Genomic DNA, 24,882 nt, shown 5'->3' on the forward strand with positions numbered 1-24,882 from the left:
GAGGTGAGCTCCCGCTGAAAGTCAAAGCTGGAGGGGTTTGTTTTAGGAGGCTCACACATATGGATTCAGACCAAGACAAAAGCCTGTTATTAAGCGGCTTAAGGAACGGTGCTGGAGATTGTTGATAGCAAAAAAATCTCCCCTTTTTAGATATTCTGGTTGATCCGACGGCTAAATCAGGCTAAAAACTTTGTGTATTCAGGCAAAGAAATTGAGGTGGAATGTTAAGTCTTGACTTTATAGGAATATTCTAGGATAAATAGTTAATCTTTATCAACAGCGGCTGTGACATGCTGTTGATTAGCACGGAAAATCATTTTGAGAAGCATGTGTAAAATGTAAAGCCCGTTCTCTTTTAATAATAACTACACTGTAACTAATTGTTTTAGTGTCCACATCAAAGTATGATAAATTTATTAGGAGAATGCACTGCAGTTTTGTTGTCTGCCATTTAAAATCATTGAAGCCTTTAAAGTTCTATTTGACTGTTAGTATTTTTGCCATTTGTCAGGTGCCCAAACTTTTTGTTATGAAGGGTCAAGAACCAAACTTTGTTGAGGTTAATGGGCCGAAGGTAAATATAGTTGCCACCTGTAATTTACTAATTTATTTAATAGTGTTTAAAAATGACTAAAAAACATTGCTTTATATTGACTAATACAATATTTTTTTTACATTTTATAATAAACTTATTACAGTAAAAACAAAACAATCTAATTTGATAACAGAATTACACTAGTTTTTGCCTTGATTTGCTCATGAATGTCTTCTGCATAGTCTTCTATCCGCCGAGTGACAGTATTTACATAAAAAAAAAAGATTTTAACATTTAATTGAAACATTTAATTTCAGTTTGCTCTAAATAAAGTAAACAAAAAGCAATACAAGCAAAAAATGTTACGTCAAATTAGAATCAATTGACAATCTCTGTGATAAAGGCATTAACCCCAACCCTCTCCATCATTCTCACTCTCCTCTCAGATGGGATGGTGGGCCAAATCAAAGATTACAATGGGCCAACTTTGGCCCGCGGGTCCTACTTTGGGCATCTCTGATCTATAGTAACTTACTTGGCAGCAGTTAGTCAGTAACTTACTGTAAATCAATTACAGCAGAAATACTGTATTTACATTAACAGCACCATTTATCTTGCTGTATATGTAATTTCAGTTTTGTATAAGTTTGCTGTAAATACACATTAATTTTCATGGTGCAATTTTAAAATACAGTAACATACCGCATGACTGCCCTACAAACTGCCCTACAGCAAAATTCAGTTCAAATTACAGTTTAATACTGTGTAATTTACAAAAAAATGTTAACAGTTCCTTTTAGTCTTACTGTATAAGCAATTATTGTGGTATGTTCTCTGCTAGGGCTGCACGATATATCGTTTCAGCATCGATATCACAATGTGATCATTCGCAATCATCCCATCACTAGTCTACACAATATTGAGCCTAGATTATTATTATTATTATAATTATTTTATCATTTTGCAAGTATTTTAAGAAATGGCTTAAGAAATTGTACATTTTGTAACTAATTAAATTAAATGTAAAAAATTATACATTTTATTGACTTGTTTATAAAATGAAGACTATGAAATATTATTCAACCCAGGCTTATTCTGAAAACGTACCTCTATATACATTTCTGGAGACCGCCAAATACATCCCAGGAGCTAAATTTTTTTTTGCAATTTTTCTTTTCGTGAATCCACCAGAGGCCACTGTATATGCTTTTTGAGATATTAAATTTCAAGATATATCCAGCTGCAGACCTGCAGAACCACACACGTTTCAGACAAACACACAATCTAGCACACACAATCTAGGCAAACCGTATATGCTTAATGACAGATCAGTTTTCTTAAAATTGTATTTTTTTCTTGTTTGACAACAACCAACTGCTTAGGAGAATTATCGCCACCTGTTGAATTTCACAAATATGGCGATCGAGATTTCAGTATTATATAGTAACAAACATTTTAACATCTGTGCAGTTTTAGAGCTCAAATTATGTAAATAAAAATAATTAGTTAAACACTTATGACTTTATTCACGTTTCCACATACAAAGAAAACACAATGGACTGTCTGATTGTAGGATTAAGTGTAATAAAGTAATTCAGGACCTTAAAGTTGTCATACTTAGTTAAAATCATTTTGTAGTAAAATATAAAAAACAAACATTAATGTGTCACATTAAAATGAATTACTATAGTTAATAATTTTAAATTAATATAGTTATAAACTGCTAAACTATTTTATCTTTTACTAAACTGTAGCAACTGTTAGTAATATATATAAATATATATATATATATATAAGTTTAGAACCACCTGAGTGTAAGTAAATGATGATGAAATTGTCTATTTTGTGTGAACTATCCCTTTAAATATAGCTTTAAACATTACCAGAATGACACCAATGTTATTTATTATTCTTAGAGGCAAGTGCAAAACATCAGAAACAAATATAAAAGTAGTTTGATAGTATAGCCATTTAAAATATTTTAAATATCACCAGGTTAGGTCTGAAATGTCTGTGCAAGTCTATTCAAATACCTCTAGCTTCACAAGTGCACCTAGTTTCAGATCGTAGTTCCAAATGCATAGCAGGCACGCATAGCATTCTTAACATTGCAGCAAGGTACTTTATTGCAGGCATTAGCATAAACTGTCTCCTTCAACTGTCAGTTTTTCATTTCAGGTCAAGTACTATCATAACAGAGCAACATTTTGAAGTCAGCCTTGTTTACAGATTAGCAACCTGAATAATAGTCTTGCATAGCTAGAGATTCAGACTGACGTCTCTAAATATGCTTGTCTTTCTGGGCATTTTTGGTCTAATTAGTGTTTCGGTTCAAAGTTAACATCTAACAAAGTGAGGTTTAAATCACAAGATGTGTTCTTGCTTCATCCAATTTATCAGGATACATCAGGATTTATTTATATGACTTATTTATAAAGATAGCACTTGTTTGGTAATTTGCTTCCACATTTTTTTAAAGATGTGACTTCCAGACAGTCAGCAATAATTTAGTACTTTTATTTTCCAAGATTAATCCAACATTGGCTGTTGGATGTCTTTATGCTGTAGTTATTAATTGTGATATATCTTGTGTATATCTAATAAGCAAATTTTGACGTAATTTGTTATTATTTGTTCACAGGTATATTATTTAAGCTGAGCAATGAATTACTCTAGGTTTCTTCATTTAATTTATTTAATTGATGTTACCATTAACATTATTAACACTGTTTACAATTTTCATTTTATTGTTATGTACAGTGAGAATAACTGAAGTAGAATGGCCAATCTGAGTGACATGGTTTTGTTTCCCTTGAAGAATACTGACCTCCGGTCTAATCCAGAGGCATACTTGTCAAGTCTAAACTATCAAGAACCAAATTTGTCTACTGCCTATTGAAAATGCCTCTAGACTCTAACCAACCAATCACAGTTTGTTTTGTTTGGGTTCATGCAGATATTCCTAAAATGACTGATGTCTAAACTAGATGTATGCTAGGAACCCAGCTTGCAGTTGATCATGATTTGCTCTATTTGTAACAAAGGCTCATTGGAAATACCTGCTTGAACCTGCATTTTTATTTTATAAACATACTTTTAACTGCAGTTTCTAGATAAAATGAATGCTACGGGCAGTATAGACACCAACAAGTGAAGAGTTTAAATGCAAAACCCTCTATATCCATCAGACATCTTTTCTTGTAAATAAGCATTTTCTATCAGTCTCCTCTGATTAAGTTCAGCAGTTTCATTTTATAGGAAATGATAAGATTATTAGCTGGTAAATAAAATAGCTTTTTTAAACGTTATAAATGTCACTTTAGACAGTTTTTTTCAGATTTTCTTTTGCGTCAAATCCAGCTAAATCAGCTTGTGCTTTTTTTGCAAAAAACTCTAAATCCACCTTTGTCTTTCGTGAAATTAAGTTGCCATTTAATGTATAATAAATCGGACTCATTCAAAGAAGCGTCACTGTGCAAAAAAAAAAAAAAAAAACGTTGTGAATGCACAATACACTTCTGACTGTACAATATGTTTTCTTTTTCTTATAATGCACAAAATTTTGAAGCCAATGCTCAATGTCATTATCTCATTTTTGGCGGAAGTGGCGTTTAGCGGCTTTTGCATCTGAACTCTTGAAGTATTGTTTCTTTTCACACTAATGATAAATGTTGTCTATTTGTAATAGAATACATTTGCATCATAATATATAGACAACTTTTCGGAGTGGTAAGTTTGCACAGTAGCTTGGCTACTCAAAAGAGATCAAATCAATGTAAAATCAAGGTAAAACTATATGGTTGCAGTGCACTTTTCTCTTATGTTTGCATTTGAAAACACTATTGGTTGGGTGAAGGGTCAGTAGTTTGCTAGTCTAGGTCAGTGGTTTCCAAAGTGGGTTCCAAAATACAGGCCACAACTAAAGATGGAGGATGGTCTCTGAGTGGCATTCTGCAAAATTAAATGATGAATAGACTTCAGGGCCTATTGTTATGTGTGCCCTTTTGTGTGCAAGGTTTATATATTTATAACTACCTCAGAGGATATATAAAACATACCCTAAGTAACAGATTAACAAAAATGTAGACAGCACCCTCTAGTGGATTTGTCTTCTGAAATGTGTAACAAAATTTACATGGAGCAATGTTTTGCATAAGCTTAGGCTGAGGCACATTTATCCAGTGTGCATGGACTGACTATTTGGTTCTGTTGTAAAACAGCTTTCTATCTTCATATGATATACAACTTTGTTTCCAGATGGACTGTTAAAGAGTGTAACAAATAAATCTCTGTGTAGTGTTACACACAAATCCAATCAGATGATGACTTTTTTGTGTCATATTCAGACAGTAGTTTGTGGACATGATTTCTGAATGCTTTAACAAATGATAAACCTTCATAGTTCTGCTAATAAACTGTGTATTTGTTGGATTTTGTCTGTTGTATCTTGTTGTGTATTGTAATGTTCAGAGGTAACCGAGAAGTAGGTTTCAGAATTTATAGGCAGCTGAACTCATGTGACTTTTTCTTTAAACAAACAGACCCAGAGCATCCATTCATCAACAGGGGAGACAATGACATGGAGACCATCTTCATAACAGACTCTGAAACACACATCGAAGTGCCATGTCTGGTTTCAGATCCTGACCTGAAAGTCACTCTCTTCTCGGTAGGTCTCTAACATGCTTCCAGCAGCAACTCACCTGATCTCTCTGTTTCTGCAAAATGGATTAGGAGAATAATTTGTTTTTGTACTATTTGAGAGGTTTAACTCAGGACTGTTACAGTTACTCTATACACAAGTGTAGTTTCAGCCCTTAGCTTACTCAAGTGACAAATACCTTTCCAAGCCAAAGGAAATGAAAACAGTAACTTAAATAAACCAGCTTTTCTTAAATTTCATCAACATCATCATTATTACTCAGGTAATTTAAAAGTATGCCTTTTGCGTTCACTGGGCCAGGTCAGGGGTGCTGAAATGACAGAAAGTCCTCGGTTCATTTATACTTAGATTAGATTGATAGATTTTATCACCTTCAAATGAGGTAAAGTAACTGATTTGATTCATTCTTCTTCTACCTAAACCATTAAAGGGATAGTTAAAACATGAACCCAAAAATTTATGTTAACTCAATCCTGTTTTCTGTGTTGAACACAAATATAGATATATTGAAGATTGCTGGAAAGCAGCTGCCATTGACTTCCAAAATATTTTTTCTTTCCAACATTCTTCTGAATATCGTGAAATAGTGAGGAAATTTTCATTTTAGGTGAATTACAGTGCTCAGCATAATTGAGTACACCCTATTTTGAAAATGAGTATTTTAATCCATTTCTCAGTGAATAAAGGCAATGTATTTTGGTGGATTTAAACATAACAGATTTATTAAACAGATGCAGTTGAAGTCAGAATTATAACCCCCTGAATTATTAGCCCCCTGTATATTTTTCCCCAATTTATGTTTAACAGAGAGAAGATTTCTAACATTTCTAATAACTGATTTCTTTTATCTTTACCATGATGACAGTACATAACAATTTACTAGATATTTTTCAAGACACTTCTATACAGCTTAAAGTGACATTAAAAGGCTTAACTAGGTTAATTAGGTTAACTAGGCAGGTTAGGGTAATTAGGGTTTTTAGTTAAAGGGGCTAAAATTTTTGACCTTAAAATGTTTTTAAAAAAAATAAAAACTGCTTTTATTCTTGCCAAAATAAAACAAATAACACTTTATCTAGAAGAAAATATTATCAGACATACTGTGAAAATGTCCTTGCTCTGTTAAACATCATTTGAGAAATATAAAATAAATAAATAAATAAATAAAAGGGGGTTTAATAATTCTGACTTCAACTGTATATTCATTAAATTAATATTTTAGTCAATACATTTAGATATACAATTAAATTCAAGCAAAAAATTACAACCTACAAAATTTCTACAAAATGTTATTTATTTTTTGCTTCTCTTGACTTTTATTCTTTTTTAAATTTGTATTTAATATTTTTCTATAACATATAAATTTGGGTGTACTAGTTTTTGGACCGCTTTTTTAAGTAATTTAATTTGATAAGCTCCAGATTTGACTTCAATACTAACTATTCTAATGTATGCACAGATATAATATTGTAAAGCCTCCTATTAAAAATAAAAATTTAAAAGATAGACTTGTGATGGGTGTACTTGTATATGCTATATAATAAGTCATATAACAAGTCATATTTTATTTCTAATGAGCTTTATAATATACAGATTGTCAAAGCAGCATTAAAGAGATAAAAACAACACAGGCTCATCTGGAATATGTGCCCAGAGATATATTTTGAGAACCACAAAATATGTGTCCGGGGATACATCTGGCTGCATTTTGTGTATAAAACAAATGGGGATTTAAGTGATTTTGAACGTGGCATGGTTGTTGGTGCCAGACGGGCTGGTCTGAGTATTTCAGAAACTGTTGATCTACTGGCATTTTCACACACAACCATCTCTAGGGTTTACAGAGAATGGTCCAAAAAAGAGAAAATATCTGGTGAGCGGCAGTTCTGTGGGCGGAAATGCCTTGTTGATGCCAGAGGTCAGAGGAGAATGGCCAGACATCAACAACATGAAAGCATGGATCCATCCTGCCTTGTATCAACGGTTCAGGCAGGTGGTTGTGGTGTGATGGTGGGGGGGATATTTTCTTGACACACTTTTAGCCCATTAGCACCAATTAAGCATCGTGTCAATGCCACAGCCTACCTGAGTATTGTTGCTGACCATGACAATCCCTTTATGACCACAGTATACCCATCTTCTGATGACTACTTCCAGCAGGATAATGTGCCATGTCATAAAGCGCGAATCACAAATAATCAATCACTGTACTCAAATGGCCTCCACACTCACCAGATCTCAATCCAATAGAGCACCTTTGGGATGTGGTGGAACGGAAGATTCTCATCATGGATGTGCAGCTGACAAATCTACAGTAACTGTGTGATGTTATCATGTCAATATGGACCAAAATTTTTGAGAAATATTTCCAATACCTTGTTGAATCCATGCCACAAGAATTAGGGCAGTTCTGAGGGCAAAAGGGGGTCCAACATGGTACTAGTAACCTGATAAAGTGGCCGGTGAGTGTACTGTAGCCTGGGTTAAATAAAAACATGCAAAATAGTAGAATTATATATTAGTAACAGTGTGACTGAAATAAGTTCAGTTCAATAATAAGCAGTTTCTTATAAGACAGACGTTTTATTCAGATTTTCAAAAAATTGTTAGTTCAGTTGAGTTTAATACGAATGTCAGTGAAATCTTTGGAAGAAACCAGGCCCAATTTAGGAACCACTTCTCTTATGGCCACTTCACTTTATTAATCAGGGGTCACTACAGCGTAATGAACCGCCAACTTATCCAGCATATGTTTTACACAGCAATTCCTCTAAAAATTACCTTACAATGAACTGTTCACTTTTGGTAATAATAGCTACCTTTAATATACTAATGTGAATCAAAACCACTCCCCCCAAAGACCAATCAGCCAATTCAATAAATATGCAAAATTACAGATTTTGTGCTTCTGATTGGTACATTTTTAATCTTTACACTTGTTCTAGGCCATCAAGGCAATATAGTTCAAGCAATTATGTTGCTGCATATTCGTGCTTCTTTTTATTCATAACAAAAGACAAGCAGACAAATAAGAAACAATGTAATAATAAAGACTGTTATAACCTATATGAAGAGTTCAGATGCAAAAACCTCAAAGTACCGTTTGAAATTTTCCTAAAAAATTTGCTTTTTTTCTCAGCCTCCTATGTTTATGTTCAGTTATTTTACTTTAAAGACAATGAAAAATAACATATTCTTGCGCTAAGATTACAATGACTGAAACTACACACAACAGCCTAAGAAAAATGCTAGTTCTATGAAAATTCCAGTCGGCACTTAGAGGTTTTTGCATCTAAACTCTTCACATATAGACTTAATGTATATTAATATAAAAAATAACACCCCCAAAACAAAAGGTTTATTTTTAAAAAATACTTCTCACATGAAATAAGACAATAGTTTTTTATAGTAAATGCTACAGTGTCTTTAAACCATACTATAGTAAAGTGTATTATACAGTATTAGTATTTACAACACTTTGTTAATAAATGCTAGCATACTGCAGTTTAGTGAACGAATAAACTGTAATAAACACAGTAGTATACTTTAGATTGTACTGTGGTCGTATTGTAGTTGTTGAAAAGTACAGTATTGAGTCATTTGTTTGTATTATGTGCTTAAATTATGGACTGCATTACCTGCGTCTGTTAGGACTGCCGCTTCCTTAGATTGCTTTAGGAAACTTCTTAATTTTCTAAGTAAAGTGTTTCATTTGAGATTCTTTTTAAAAAATTTTTAAGCAATTTATAGTTTTTACTGATCAGTGTAACTTATTACTGTAATTTTATTCAAGTTTGTTATTTAGATTTTTGTTGTATTCTTTTTTTTTTTGTATACGTTGTAGCGCTTTAGAGTTTTTGACAAGTGAATCATAAATAAATGTTATTATTTTAACTATACCAAACATACAGTACGATTACCACAACATATTCATGGATCAATAACAATGTAGTATTTACTAAAAGTTGTTCATGTGAAATGAAAGTGTTATGCGTAATGTGATGGCGCAGTTCTTGTTTTGCATAAAAAGCAGCCTAGGTTTCAGTGCTGACTTCACATCTTTAAAACGACCCAAACACAGCAGAGCTTAACAGTCTGAGATAACCATGAATTTTTATTGCATGTAAAGTAGCAGCTTTGGCATTTATTCCCTGGGGAATTTTGAGTGACATCAGGTTGGAAAGAATATGACAGAATTTAAAAGTTAATGCAAATGAGATTCACTTGGACTGACCAAAATGTAGCCTTGAATTTGGCTTTAGTCTGTAGAGGATGATTTTTTGTCTCAAATTATTGGTGCTGTTTCAATAGAAACCTATGCCGAGAGTTCACCATGCAGATTTCAATCAATTCAAGTTAAAGAAACTTTTTTGTAAATAGGCTAATTTTACAAAAACCTAGACTTTACCGTTTAGCTGATGTCCGAGTCTGGCAGGAGCATTTTTAGCTTAGCTTAGCATAAATCATTGAATCAGATTAGACCATTAGCATTGTCTACATTTTGTTACTGTGACCACATTTTTTTTATATGTTCGACTGCAACATTGGTCTGAATGAGTTTGATTTTCAAACCTACAGATGATGTCTTAATTGAATGTGTGTTGTTTTTTGTACAGTTAGTGCCATATCCGGAGCCTGTGGATGGCAGTGTGCTCACCTGGAATAATAAAAAGGGTTGGTCAGTTCCCAGGCATATCATTCAGAACACTTCGACCTTTATTGGCTTCTACTGCTCCATCTCAGTCCAAAACAGCCAGCACACATCATCAATCTATGTTGTCCAGGTCATTGGTAAGTCCCTGTTCAATACTTTTTTAAATGGCTGCCCTACATATGTCAAAACACTTTTTTTTCTTATCAATCAAAATTCACTGTTTACTTTTTCATTAACAATACTGAGGCCTGTTGCACAAAACGAGTTGAACAAACACTGGGTTGCAGAGTAAGTTGCAGGTAGTCAAAACCAAACTAATCCAATCTGGGTAAGATCAGGTTAAGTGATTTCCCAAAGCTTGATAAAAATGTTCTCAGTAAATTCAGGGTTTAATCCAGATTTTAGATTAACTCACATGCAGTTGAAAGTGTGACACATGCTGCAAACAGCCAATCACACGACACATCAGAGAGTCTGTTTGAGTTATTTCTCACTAAAGTCAGTGCAATTCACTTCTCTGTTGAAGATTAAAAGATATAATTATCGGTATCAGTTAATTTAAAGAATTAAAATTTAAACAAAGTAGATAAAAAAATGACATGAAATTAAATAATTTTAAAAAATGTAATCAATCAAATAAACAAGATTTAAAAAACAAAAATGGGTTAATTTTATTTGACTAATTTTGATGAATATAAAAAACAAATAAATGAATGAATGAATGAACGAACAAACGAATGAATAAATAAATAAACAAATAAATACATTTTATTTTTGCAATTTTATTTTGCTTACCCAATTGCCAGGTGATTTTGCTTGTTTAAAGTACTTTCTATTTATTTATTTATTATTATTTTTTTTTTTTATTATTATTATTATTATTATTATTATTTTATATATATATTTTATTATTATTATTATTATTATTATTTTGCAGTGTAGGCAAATCCATTTTGCAGTATGGCAAATCATAATTTTACATTTTAATAACAATAAGACACAAATGAACGAATTTAATCATTTATTTTATAATTGAATGGTAATTAAGTTATGCAGATGTAAAACATTACTACTACTACTACTAATAATAATAATAATATGCTAATAAAAATATGGTTAGCACTGTCACCTCACAGCAACAGCTGGTTCGAGTCCCGGCTGGGTCAGTTCAAAGACATGCGGTATAGGTGATTTGAATCAACTAAATTGGCCATAGTGTATGAGTGTGTGTGTGTGTGTGTGATTGGATGTTTTCCAGTACTGGGTTGCAGCTGAAAGAGCATCCGCTGTGTAAAACATATGCTGGATAAGTTTGCGGTTCATTCCGCTGTGGCGACCCCTGATGAATAAAGAGCCAAACCCGAAGGAAAAATGAATGAATGAATAATAAATTTAAACACATTTACAAGGTGGAAATAAATTCAATTCAATTAATCTTTATTTCTATAGTGCTTTTACAATGTAAATTGTGTCAAAGCAGCTTTACATAGATTATAGTAAATTAAATCTGTGTCAGTCCAGTTTTCAGAGTTGAAGTTCAGTTTAATTCAGTGTTAACACTGTTAACTGTTAAATATTGAGCAATTTATTTTAATAATGCAGGTTAAAAAAAGCAAAAAAACTGCTCAAAAGTATTTTTAAAAGCTTTATGTATTTAAGCAAATTTATTTGTAAATTTTTAAATGTAAGTTTTGATTTAAGCCATTAATAATATTATTGGCCATTTAAAACAATTTAAATATATAATATAAAGTATAAATAGTTCATTCATTTTCTTTTCGGCTTAGTCCCTTTATTAATCAGGGTTCGCCACAGCGGAATGAACCTCCAACTTATCCAGCATATGCTTTACGGAACGGGTGCCCTTCCAGCAGAAACCCATCACTAGGAAACACCCATACGCACTCATTCACACACATACACCACGGACAATTTAGCTTACACAATTCACCTATACCGCATGTTATTGGACTGTGGGGGAAACTGGAGGACCAGGAGGAAACCCACGTGAACACAGGGAGAACATGCAAACTCCACAAAGAAATGCCAACTGACCCAGCCGGGGCTCGAACTAGCGACCTTCTTGCTGTAAGGCGATTGTGCTTCCCACTGCACCAACTGGACACCCCTAGTTTAAATAGTTATAATTGATATAGTATAAATAAAGTATTAGCAAGAAGAGACAATTTTGATGCAAAAAGGCTTTGATTAGGAGCAACAGAAAATACACTCTGGGACTGGCTTTATTGCATCAGATACATGTCATTTTTCTAACAGCTGATCCTGTTTGTATTTGCAATCTCTAACCCATAATAAAACCATGTAGCAAGTTACCATGACAATAAAATCTGATCAAAACCAAGCCACTGTCTTGAGCCAGAAAAATAAAAGTTTACGTAAAATAAATGCAAACAACTTATGTTAGAAAACAAGTAGCAGTAATGGAAAACAACAACAGATTGGAAAACAGAAACACTTAGAAAGACAATATTTTGAAGGTCTCAAGCTCTGTTTGACTTGGAAATACATGGAATAAAGTGTGTTATGATAAGTGTGCAGTTTCAGACTGCCCTAGAAGTGATACTGCCAAAAACGATAATTTATCCATTCAAACCATTTGGCAGATACTCATATCCAGAACAGCAATAAACATCCATCTAACAGTCAGTGTCAATGGTCATTCAATAAAATACTGAATGTTATAGGGTGGGAACAGTACACTGTAAAAAGTGAAAACAAATTACTTTGACTTGTTACAATTAAATGAATTAAGTTTGACAAACTTAATTTATGACAGTTTTCAGTAATAAATAATTTTAGCTTGTTTGTTATATTTAATTTTCTTATAGTTATTTAAGAAAACAAGAATGGAACAGTACATACAGTACAGTACAAATCATTCAATACATTCATTTATTTTCTTTTCGGCTTAGTCACTTTATTAATCTGGGGTCACCACAGAATGAACCGCTAACTTATACAGCACATGTTTTACACAGCGGTTGCCTTTCCAACCGCAACCCAACACTGGGAAACACCCATACACTCTTGCACATATTCACATACACTACGGCCAATTTAGCGTATTCAATTCATCTGTACCGCATGTCTTTGGACTGGGGGGGAAACCAGAGCACTCGAGGGAAACCCACACGAACACTGTGAGAACATGCAATCTCCACACAGAAATGCTAACTGACCAAGCTAGGGCTTGAACCAGCGACCTTCTTGCTGTGAGGCGATTGTGCTTCCCACTGCACAACCGTGCTACCCTCATTCAATACAGTATTGTTAATATAATAATAATAGTAAAAATATTTTTCTTACAGTACAAATAATTTCCTTTCCATGTTAATATAATAATAATAATAATACTTTTATGTTTTGTGGCAACTACAGGTATTTTTCACTATTAATAGCAATACTTATACTTGCCATAAATAAATTACTTAATTTATTACTGAAAACTGTCATAAATTAAGTTTGCCAAACTTAATTTATTTAGTTGTATTTGTATTTAAAAGTAATTTGTTTAAGTTTTCTCTTTTTATGGTGTATTTTTAACCAGCCAATGCCCATTGGGTAGAGTTAAAGGGATAGTTCACCCCCACCCCCCCCCAAAAAAATAAGAAATTACTTACTATTTACTTATCCTCAAATGGTTTTAAATCTTTATGAGCTTTTTTTCTTCCACTGAACACAAACAAAGATATTTTAAAGAAAGCTGTAACCACTGACTTCCATAATAGGAAAACAAATACCATAGACATCAATGGTTTCATGTTTTCAGCTTTTTCACAATATCTTCTGTTGTGTTCAACTAAAAGAAGAGTAGGTTTTGATCACATAAAGGGTCAGTAAATGATGACAGAATTTTCATTTTTGGGGGAATTATCCCTTTAAGGTTGGGATTGGTTAATGGGAATGTTTTTCCAGAACCAGCAAAGATTGTTGACGTAGTAATATATTTTCATTGGTTTGTGTCATAGATTGTTGCGTAACTTTGCTGAATTGATTGAAACAGCGATTTTCAAAGTGGGGGCCACGGCCCCCTGGGGGGCTGCCAGATAGCACTAGGGGGGCTGCAAAAAAAATTCTACACGAGGGGTAATCAATGGGCCCACCTGAATTAATTTTGTGTCCCGCGTCATTCTGTAGGTTAATGTATTTCTTTATTATAAATTGAGCTCAAAAGTATCGCAAATATTAAGCTTTATGCTTGTGTCATTTAAATGCAGTGGGGTATATGCCAAAGCATGCTAATGGGACTTTTAATTTGCCAGTAATCTGCGTTAATCGTTTTCGGTGAATTGGATGCCAATGCAAAATCGGCGCGTTTAAGGTCTGTTTTCTTTAAAAATCAACGATCTCCAGTGGCTAAGTGATATCTGATATAAAGTGGGTCTCGGATTGTACAAGAAGCACTGCATTAAATATCATTTTTCCCCACCATGTCTTTATAATATGAGCATTTATTTTACACCAGTATATTAAATGGAGCTTCTGCGCTAGCCTGCCGATTCTGAAGGGCGCGTGCGAGTAAACGGCTTTTTGGCTCGTTTTACGCTTGAGCAACTGAATGAATGCCAAAGTCTGTTTTACTTATTGCATTTGAATTACATTACAACATCGATGCTGTAAAATGAACCATTTAAAATATCAGTATGGGAAACACACTAGCTCGGCATATACCCTGTTGACACTTTCGCACGCAGGAAAAGAAGCGCCACGCCGCTATGCATGGGGACTTTTATTGAATAAGCGCTTCCGGCCGGGCGCTTCCGGTGATTTTTGGCGCTCATCTGCTGCACCTGACGGCGTTTACCTTTCACTTACGCTTATCTTATTATGTGACAAACAAACATATTAAAATTGTAAAGCAAAAAGTGCTGCAATAAAAATGAAAGGAGCTGTCATCACATCAGCGAGTTGATGGAGTCTCTACTAAAAAAACAGCCTAAACCAGCCTGGTCTTAGCTGGTTAGGCTGGGAGATGACCTGCTAAAACCAGCTTGACCAGCCTAGCCAGGCTGGGAACCCAGCCAAAACCAGCTATGTCCAGCTAAGACCAGGCTGGAAATGGCTGGAAACCAGCCTTGAAGTGGCCAAAACCCCTCTAAAACCAGGCTGGTCAACCAGCTAAAGCTGGTTTAAGCTGGATTAAACCAATTTTTCAGTAGGGGTTTGCACTCCTGTTACAATATTGACAGCTGGATGAGCTCAGCAGATGACCTCTCACTCACATTGGTTTATAACTGGATGATTAAAAAAAACTAAATTGTATCCACCCTGAGTAAAACCACCATAGCCTATAAAATATAATGTATCTGTTTGTGTTATATTATGAGGCTAATGAATTATTAAATATTTATATTTATTAGTGCTCTATATTTAACATATCAACATATCTGCTCAAACTTTAATACTCTGAATATAAAGGCATTTTCTTCAAGATTATAATCCACTTTTTCCGAGCATTTTTTTTTGTGTAACCAATTTAAATGCAGTGTTCAGTATTATTATTAATTGAACAAGTTGGTAATGAACATTTTAAAGTTAGCAAAGCTGCTAAAATTATGCATTTATCTTTGAAATTCTAGAATGCATTTAGAAAATATTTTTTTATCAGTGTAAGTCAGGATTGTCGACCTGAGTAAATTTTGATGTGCACAAAAAAGGAATAAAAATAAACAAAACTTCAACACAATGAACCACTACAGCCTCCATTGTAGTATTGCTAGTTACAACAGTACAGTTAACTGTTAACCACTAACAGGCTGATGAAAGACAAAACTCTTTAAAACTTTAAAGCTTTAAATCTTTTGATAAATTTAGACTCTCAGCTGTAAGGGTAAATATAGAAATGCCTAGCTGTGCATAGGCATTGAAAAAAGCATAAAACCTGGCAGTAAAAAACTGTAAACATGATGACTCTTACACAAAATATGGCTTGATGGAGTCCAGTGAGAGCAGACCAAAGTGAATACTGCGCTTGAAGATTTGTTAAATTGATTTAAGCACTGAAACCTTCAACTCAACTGACATCTCACAAAAATTAATCCAGAGCTTGAATAATACAATTTAAAATGTTTTAAGTAAAGTTGTTAATTTGAGAGGGGTTTTTTGCATCGTTTTTATTTTTTGGGGGTCCCCAAAAGAATTCGCTCTACACAAGGGGACCCTCAGCTGACAAAGTTTGAAAACCCCTGGATTGAAACTTGAGGACTGAATGAATAGAATTATCTATGGTGTAGACCTCACATTTTATGTTGTTTGGAAAACAGCATTTATTCATGCAGTTGAGTAGATTTACTTCATGTATTCTGTTTGAAGAGCCGGCTGTGATCTTCAGCCATTCTGTTGAGGGACGTCTCAGAAATGCTTTATCATTAGCCTGCAAAATGAGCTCATTCTTACTTCTAAAGTGTGGTCATGCAAACAGTCGCCAGCATCAATAGCCATTTTACTCACCAGGGAAAATTGAAAACTTTGCTTAGGTTACATGATGTTGTAGAGTCAGCAGTGTATTACAGACCATCCAAGCTGACCTCCTGAATAAATATTGCATTAGCCTATCTAAAATAATTCATGTTGTGCAATGTTTGCTTCACTTGCTCTGTTTGGGCCTGTTCAAATGTACAACTTACCAACAACACACAAAGTTACAGTTGTGTTCATTTAGATTAATGAGGTTATTACTGATCCAGTGGACATAGAAAGGGCTAGAGCAAAGATCTTAAACAGATCAGTCAATGACAGATCCTGTAATTTCCCAGTGTATTTAGATTTGACGAACACTGTGATGAATGACAGTGTTTGCTATAGCAAGCATCAATGTTTTTATAATGGATTAATTGGACAAACGTTAACTTGTAAATGTAAAGGGATAGTTTGTCCAAAAAGAATCAACATAGGCTCATTCTGAAAGCATAGCCCTATATACATTTCTGGAGATCACAAATTATGTAACCAGAAGTATGCATGGCTGCATTTTGTCTTTAAAACGAACGATAGGGGGCGACATGACACTGCTCCTTTTTGCGCAGTTTCTCCAGTTAGCTCACCATGTACTTGAGACACAGAGAAGAGTTGACCATGATGACAGGGTTCGAGTCCGGTAAAGAACCCTTCCAGAAAGCAGGTAAGACAAAGACAGAATCCAAAAAATAAAATAAACAAGTAAATAACAGGGTGGAAATGTGGTAAAATCTGAAAACGTGTTAAAAATCAGGCAAGGGCTTTTCTTTTTCTGGATTGCTTTTTTAAAACTGTCAGTTTGGTTGAGGGAAGTAGGTGGGTGGATCAATTGGTGCTTTTGAAAAAACTATTGGTTGGGTGTAGGGAAGGAGGAGGGTGGGTCAGTCAATCGGGCAATCAGTCAGTCGGTCAGTCATTCAGTCAGTCAAACAGTTAGTTGACAGCGGCCTCTGGTGGATTTACGTGAGAACAGCAGTCGCGAATGGCACTCGCAAGAGAAATGTGAGATCTCAAAAAGCATACACAGCAGCCTCTGGTGGATTCGCGAAAACAAAAACTGCAAAAAAAGTAGCTGCTGTGATGTATTTGGTGCACTCCAGAAATGTATAGAGGTACTTTTTCAGAATCAGACTAGGTTGAAAAGAATACAATTTTCTGTTAATTTTCATACTCTCAGGCCATGGAGGTGTCTTTTTTCTTTTGAATAAAGAATATTTATATATGAAACCATTGCCCTTGGTGATTCATAAAATGCAAGTCATTGAACGTAAAAAAGGAGACATCTACCGTACATGTAAAACAAAAGTAACACTATTGACCCCTGACAATAAGTTCTTATGAAATAGATTGATTTGCTAATTTTAGTAAGACTGTGATGTATCATCATCTAACTAATCTAATCATCCGGTAGCATTGTGATTCTGGCTAAGAAACAATGAACTGTTCAGTAACAGGGATTCTCTCCAGTATCTCATTGAAATATATTCAGTTTTAAATATTCAGTGCTTGACAACTTGATAAACTCAAGTTACTTCCATTTTTAAAGAAAAAGATGATTTCTTGTCAGCTCTGGTACAGACATATTTGGAAAAACAAATTAAATATTATCAAGAAAATGCTTTATGTTCCATTAGACAAATAGTCCTTAATTCCAACATTTTGATGTTGTTTGACCTCAGCTTAACCTTTTGAACAGTTTTAGCCATGCACAAAATAGCATTTAATTTTAATAAACATCTATTAATATCTAAAATCCATTTTAGATTCAAAAATTTTCTCAGAGAGAGCAAATATACAATGAAAAAAGGCTGTCTGCGAACTTGTTGCAACCAGTTTATGTTGAATTTAAGCAAACAAATTAAATTTAGTAATGTTTAACTTAATTTGTTTGTTTACATTCAACCCAAACAAATTGTTTACAACCACTTAACTTTAAATAAATTAGTAAATCCAAGGAATCATCTCTGAATCATTTTTTCAGTGTACCTTTTACTGCTTCACATCTGAGCATTTAGCAAAAGTGACATCACTTAATGTGTCTAACAGTACATACAGTTTTGAGTGGTAATACTTACAGTAGTATTGGGTAGGATTAAGGGTGCAGAATAAGATCATATGATATTATCATGCATCCCTAATCCTACCTAATACATAAACCCAACTACTACCTAAAAACAGTTAAATAGTAGTTTACTCACGCACTCACTATCCTTCGGCTTAGTCCCTGATTTAACAGGGTTCGCCACAATGGAATGAACCACCAATTACTCTGCTAGATATCATTCCAGCTGCAACCCAGCACAGAGAAACACCCACCCACTCTTTTATTCACACACACTCTTATACACAATAGCTTATTGAGATAAAAGTCTTAGTTAAAGTTTTGTTAAAGGTGCTATATGTAAGTTTGTGACTCTTCTTAAGCATAAAGATACCATAATATGTTTGTAGATAAATAAGAAACATGCTAAGTGAACATTCTTGTTTATCTGAAAAACAGTGCTGAAGTCAGTTATTCTGCTTTGAAAATGTGAGTTACGTGCAGGAACGCTGTCTTTGTTTTGGTTCTTTTAACCCGCCCAATGCCAATCATATTTCAGCACCCCAGGTTGCTTTTTTGGAAAACCGTGCATTTCATTCATTCAGTCAGGAAGGTTCTCAAAGCATGCGCTTTGACCGAAATGGGACCTCCGGTGGACATTAGCAACCTCCGAAATGAGACGCAGATTCCACATGAGGTGGTTATTGATTAGCAAATAATATAAATATAAAAGCATAAACATTAGGTGAGCAGGTTACAATGGAACCCCGTGTCCTAACAACACGTTACATTTTGCAGTCATAAGCAATTTGACTGTTTGCACCAGACAAAACGACAGAAATTTAAATACAGCCATTCAGAAGCACAGAATAGTGCTCTCACTGCACTCTAAAAAATGGTAAGGTTTATAATCTAATTAATACAAATTAAATATTATTAAATGTACATGCTGAGTCACTGATATGTGTTGGTTTGCTTTATTTCACAGTTCTTACGTTTCAAATTTCAAATGGTTTATTTTATTTTCAAGATCTGAGGTGAACTATCTGCTGTTGCTTTCAGTAGTATGGCAATAAATGTCATGTAAAATGACATTTAAACTCACATTGTTAGCATTTGACACTGAATAAAGCACATGAGGTGTACCTGAGGTCATCATTGTCAAAGTTTTCTGTGGTTCAGCTGCAAAAAATAGAAATTTAGAGCATGATTTAAATCAGCCTTAAATCAGCGTTTAAGTTGGCGCCAATGGCCTAGTGGTTAAGTGCGCAGACAACATAGTACCATAATGCTCACAGTGACCTGAGTTCGATTCCCCTCTCTCTGCTCCCAATACTTTCCTGTTTGCAACCTCTACTGTCCTTTCCAAATAAAGGTGAAAAACATTTTTAAAATGTTTTTTATATTTTTAAAAAAACAGCGTTTAGGTTCTACCTCGCTCCTGTTGGTCCTCAATCTGGCAACCTGCTCTTGTGTGTGTTTTGATCCTGGAAAGCAATACCTTGTTCCACTACTGGGTGTCAAACTTACATACAGCACCTTGAATCATTTTTAATAGCATGAATAAATTGTGACCATAATTTGTATTACAATATATAGAGCAATATTTAAAAGTATATATGTGAATGCCACAGTAGATTTTAGTATTCTGATTTATTGACAAAGAAGACAACCAATAGGACAGCTCCAGGAATGTGTAAAGTGACATCCATGTTTTCAACACCCAAAAGGGCTAAAGTTTTATGAGTTCAAGCTGTTTCCTGAAGACTCGCCTGTGGAGCTGATGCAGGGGGAGAGTTTGGTGCTCAACTGCACTGCACTGGTCGACTTCAACACTGGTGTGGATTTCCAGTGGGACTATCCAGGCAAAAAGGTAATTACAGTTATCAGTATAATGAACTCCTTCTGCTGTCACTGCGAAAGACAACATGACCTGTCCAATTCAGAGCAAATGTCCTTTCATTTATTAAATTGTGATGTATAAAAAAGATATTGGCTGTGAACAAAAGCGCAGGCGCTCTGGTGTGATTGCATTCTGTAGTAATAAATCTTTGCTAACGTATGCAAACTGTCATATTCATTATTCTTCCACACTCCTGTGTTTGTCAGATCTGTGACCACTCATAAATCTGTCCAGTCATTATTTTGCCTTTCTCAGTATTCGATTTATTTATTTATTTTTTCATCAGCCTTAATTTGTTTTCTGGATCTTTTATGTTTGGCAAATAATTTTAGGTCACATTTTGCTCAAAAAGTGTGTTTAGTATGTTAAGAAAGTATGTATTTAGGATTCTTTTTGAAATTTTCAATCAATATTCTAATTACTAAGGCATGCTGACTTTATTATTCCAGTAATTATAGTCTTATTAAGCCTTCTGTGCTGTTGGGATGTTTTCATCCAATCTGGAGGGATTTTGAGTCTTAATTTGGCCACAACTTTCTCTGTGTTTCAGCAAATTGAATGCTTTTGGTGACAAATCTTATTTTGACATATTTTGGGAAAATGCTTTAAAAAAATTTTAAAATTCAGCAATGCACTGACTTTTTGTGGGGCGTCATGGTGGCGCAGTAAGAAGGTCACTGGTTCGAGCATCGGCTGGGTCAGTTGGCATTTCTGTGTGGAGTTTGCATGTTCTCCCCCTGTTTCGTGTGGGTTTCCTCCAGGTGCTCCGGTTTCCCCCCCACAAGTCCAAAGACATGTGTTATAGGTGAATTGGGTAAGCTAAATTGTCTGTAGTGTATGTGTGTGAATGAGTGTGTATTGATGTTTCCCAGTGATGGTTTGCAGCTGGATGGGCATCCGCTGTGTAAAACATATGCTGGATAAGCTGGCGGTTCATTCCACTGTTGCAACCCCTGATTAATAAAGGGACTAAGCCGAAAAGAAAATGAATAAATGAATGAATTAATGTTTTTGTTTAGCCACATTAGTTTTTGTTTAGCCACATTAACTTCCATTTATAATTACATTATTAATCCAATGCCATAACATCATATAATCATGCATACTCTATTGCTGGTGGTTTTCTCTTTTGGGAAGAGGTAGGGGCCTACCATACACCTGACGCAATAAGGCGCAAGACGTGTTTCCATGACTTGTTGCTATTTTCAGACCAACTCAACCTTTGTTTTCCCGTGTTCCGGCACGTTGTTTAAATAGCAAATCCATTTGCGCCATTTTGTGGACTCATGGGTGTTTCGTTCTAGAAAAGAGTGTTAAGGCACATTGTTTGGGCATTGCTATTTTAAGGAACTAAAATAGACTGTGCAATAAACCAGCTGAAAGCAGGTTTAAAGTTTTGCACAGAGTGCGTTAGTTGTGTGCCTCGCTTACACATTGCTTAATACACACAGGGTGTACAGCAATACACACATTTCTTTACAAATGAAAAAGAATTAAAGGAATAAAGTATTTTTTAAATTATTACTTTCTACATAAATATAAAAACCACTGCCTCCATGCCTTCTGCACCTCGGGGGCTTTTTTAGTTTATTCATGACAACTTGCTTTTGTATAATGTTATTATTATTAGTATTATTTATTATATGCATATTTATATTTGTTTTATTAAAAACAAGCTTAGATTTGTCCACCTGTCGGATTTTAGACCATATGGAGCAAAGCATGTGCATTTGGAAATAACTCAGTTTTTTGACCACACTTCGTTATTACTGTTCACTTATTCATTTGCTGGAAATAAGAACTGAATTTAGAAATAGTTTTGAAACAAATCTTTGCGCTTAACAAACAAAATTAATTCTGTAGGCTAATGGATGTCTGTGTGTATAACACGTTTCCTTATCCACGAAAGAGAAAGTAAAAGTAAAGGCTGATTGGAGGAGGCTCATTCTTTATCCTCGCTGCAGATGCTCTGTTTAACTGTTTTCTCACTAGTTAAGCATTAATTTTTTTCCACTTACAAAGTCTGCCGTGTAAATAGGTAATGTGCGCAACGCAACTGACTCTTAAAGGGAATGGGAGATGAGACTCTGATTGATTTATTCTCAAAACACACCCATAACTCATTAAGAGAATAAGCACAACCCTGTTAGACCATGCGCCACGACGCAGAGTGTATTTTTCCATCCTTAAAATAGCAAAAGTAGATTCAGACATGCCCTTAATGCTTTTGCACCCTGCGATTTAGACTTTGCGCCTAGATCATTAAAATAGAGCCATTAAAAAGTTTGTCATTTTTACTGTTCGTTATCAGTTGCAATGCAAAAAAACAAAAAAAATGTAGTTTCTGGCTTTTATATGGAGTACAGTATAGCGTGTGCGAGTGTGAGAGTGACCTTTGTGCACTTACCTTGATACTTTATGCATAAGAAAATCAAAATAAGCACCTAAGCTCTTAGAATATAATAAACATAGTAAATGTATGCACGCACACTATAATTTGCTGTTTTACTCCATAAAACTCTGTATAAAAACCATTTTTTGCACAGTCTAAAGGCTTAATGGTACCAACAGATGATCAAGAGTAAAAATTACAAATTTTACCTTTTCCCAACCCTGAAAACCACCAGAAATCAACAATGCTTGATTGTATGCCATCAGGCCTTTGCAAAAAATTAAAAATAAATTATTATAATGGATGCTAGGGTTATTATAATACAGTACATAACAGATGATGTTTTTTATTTGATTCATTATAATTTAAATTTATAGAAATAAAATTCAAGTTGTTGTAAAAAAAATAAATGATTGAAAGAGAGAGAGAACCCAGTGCAGGAGACTTAAACAGGCAAAATTCCTTTATTGAGACGTGTTGGTTAATCTGCAGTCATACAGCATCTTTAAGATGTGTCTGCAGAGCCTATTGGAAGTCTGCAGTCTGCAAGTTTTATCACAAGTCTGAATTAAGACAAAGATGTCCTGTCTATATTGTATTTTAGGAGGAGGGGAGATTGTCAAACAAAGCATGCAAATTCAGTATTGGTTTCAGCATGATAATCAGCATATAGGTGTTAGAAACCGGCCCAGCTACTGACCACACAAGTTAATCAACAGAAAGGTTTCTGTAGCCTGAATATATCACCCAAAGACAAAGGCAGAGTCATTTACAAGCCTGGCCGTAGCATTTGCATTACTCTGGCTTAGCCTGTAGTCAGAAAGACAAAGGTAAATGTCCCTCATGGCTGGGCTGTTAATTAAATGATATAATCAAAAACCAAAGAATATAACTTTTCAGTAATACTGTGTGTAGATTATTGTTCATTTGAAACTAGATTATATAAATTTATATTTCCACAAATTACAGCATAATCATTGGAACTATTCATTCAATCATTTATTTTCTTTTTGGCTTAGTCCTTTATTAATCCGGGGTCGCCACAGCAGATAGAACCACCGATTTATCCAGCACATGTTTTACGCAGGGGATGCCCTTCCAGCTGCAACCTATCTCTGGGAAAATCATTGGAACTAAAATAATAATAATAATAATAATAACAATAACAATAATAAAGATGATGATGAAGATGCAGTTTATGCATTAAAAAGGAAATTTGTCAATTTTTGTAACAATAACTCATTCCCAGCCTTGCCAGCCACCGATAGCATTTTTGATGGTTTTTACAGAACTGAGCCTGTACTTTTAAACAAAATCTTCACGTGTTCAGGATTTAGAATAACTTAAATGAGAGGTTTAAGCAAAAATACAAAAAAAGTCTGAATCCATCAACTTCCTGCTTTTCAGCTGTATACCTCTTCATTTTTACATGTGATCTATTCTATACATTTGTTGTATTTCATTCCCGGGAAGACCCACAAGTCCCTTGACTTACTCTGGATATGCGCTAGTGCTTCCCATACCGTAATACACCTAGAACACGGAGTGCCATAAAAACTTGCCAATTGACAAGAAATCTCCTCAGTGGTGGGAGGTAAAAAAAAATGCAAATAATATGCAGAAAAATAATATGCAAATATTTCATAGACCTCATTGGGATAGCACAATTCCCAGTGATATATGATTGTGATACTGTTATTCTATAGCAAGTGACCTTTCAAAATGAAAAAATTAAATTATAAAATAAAAAATAGATAGCTATATAATAATATGTAGAATTTAATTGGTGAGGTTCTAAATACCAAGTGTACAAGCAAAAAGCAGCTACCACTAATCAGATATTTCCAATGTGTGGACAGGAGAACCGGCTGGCGAGTTTTCAGCCTGTACGTAACATCCTGGATGAAGCCACGGAAACCTCCAATATCCTCTCAATCAGGAACATTCACTTGGATGATAGTGGCTACTACACCTGCTGGGCTAATACTCTGGAAATGAAACGGGAGCTCACTACTGTAGTCATAGTTCACGGTAGGTCACTAAAAACACTATGTCTGCACCAATATAATGTAAAAAAAAGTAAAATATGGACAAACCCAAGTTATTTGTTTTAATTTGAATTTATAACCCAGGTTTAGCTTAGTAGTTGAATATGTCAATATTTTACCCACATTTTGGTTAAATTAAACAGGCATTTTTTTGTAGAGTGTATTTTAA

At 34.4% G+C, this 24,882-nt stretch overlaps 1 protein-coding gene across 2 annotated transcripts in view; it reads left to right on the forward strand.

Annotated features, from left to right (window-relative positions):
• Positions 1-24,882, forward strand: part of flt4 (fms related receptor tyrosine kinase 4) — a 120,942-nt gene that overhangs the window by 53,068 nt on the left and 42,992 nt on the right. For both annotated transcript variants that reach the window (XM_056472375.1, XM_056472374.1), the window contains exons 4-7: positions 5,077-5,204; positions 9,815-9,989; positions 20,101-20,243; positions 24,525-24,696. In XM_056472375.1, the coding sequence (XP_056328350.1) occupies positions 5,077-5,204; positions 9,815-9,989; positions 20,101-20,243; positions 24,525-24,696 (618 nt within the window). The remainder of the gene's footprint in view (positions 1-5,076; positions 5,205-9,814; positions 9,990-20,100; positions 20,244-24,524; positions 24,697-24,882) is intronic.

Source organism: Danio aesculapii, chromosome 14 (assembly GCF_903798145.1).
Source record: "Danio aesculapii chromosome 14, fDanAes4.1, whole genome shotgun sequence".
Lineage (NCBI taxonomy): Eukaryota > Metazoa > Chordata > Actinopteri > Cypriniformes > Danionidae > Danio > Danio aesculapii.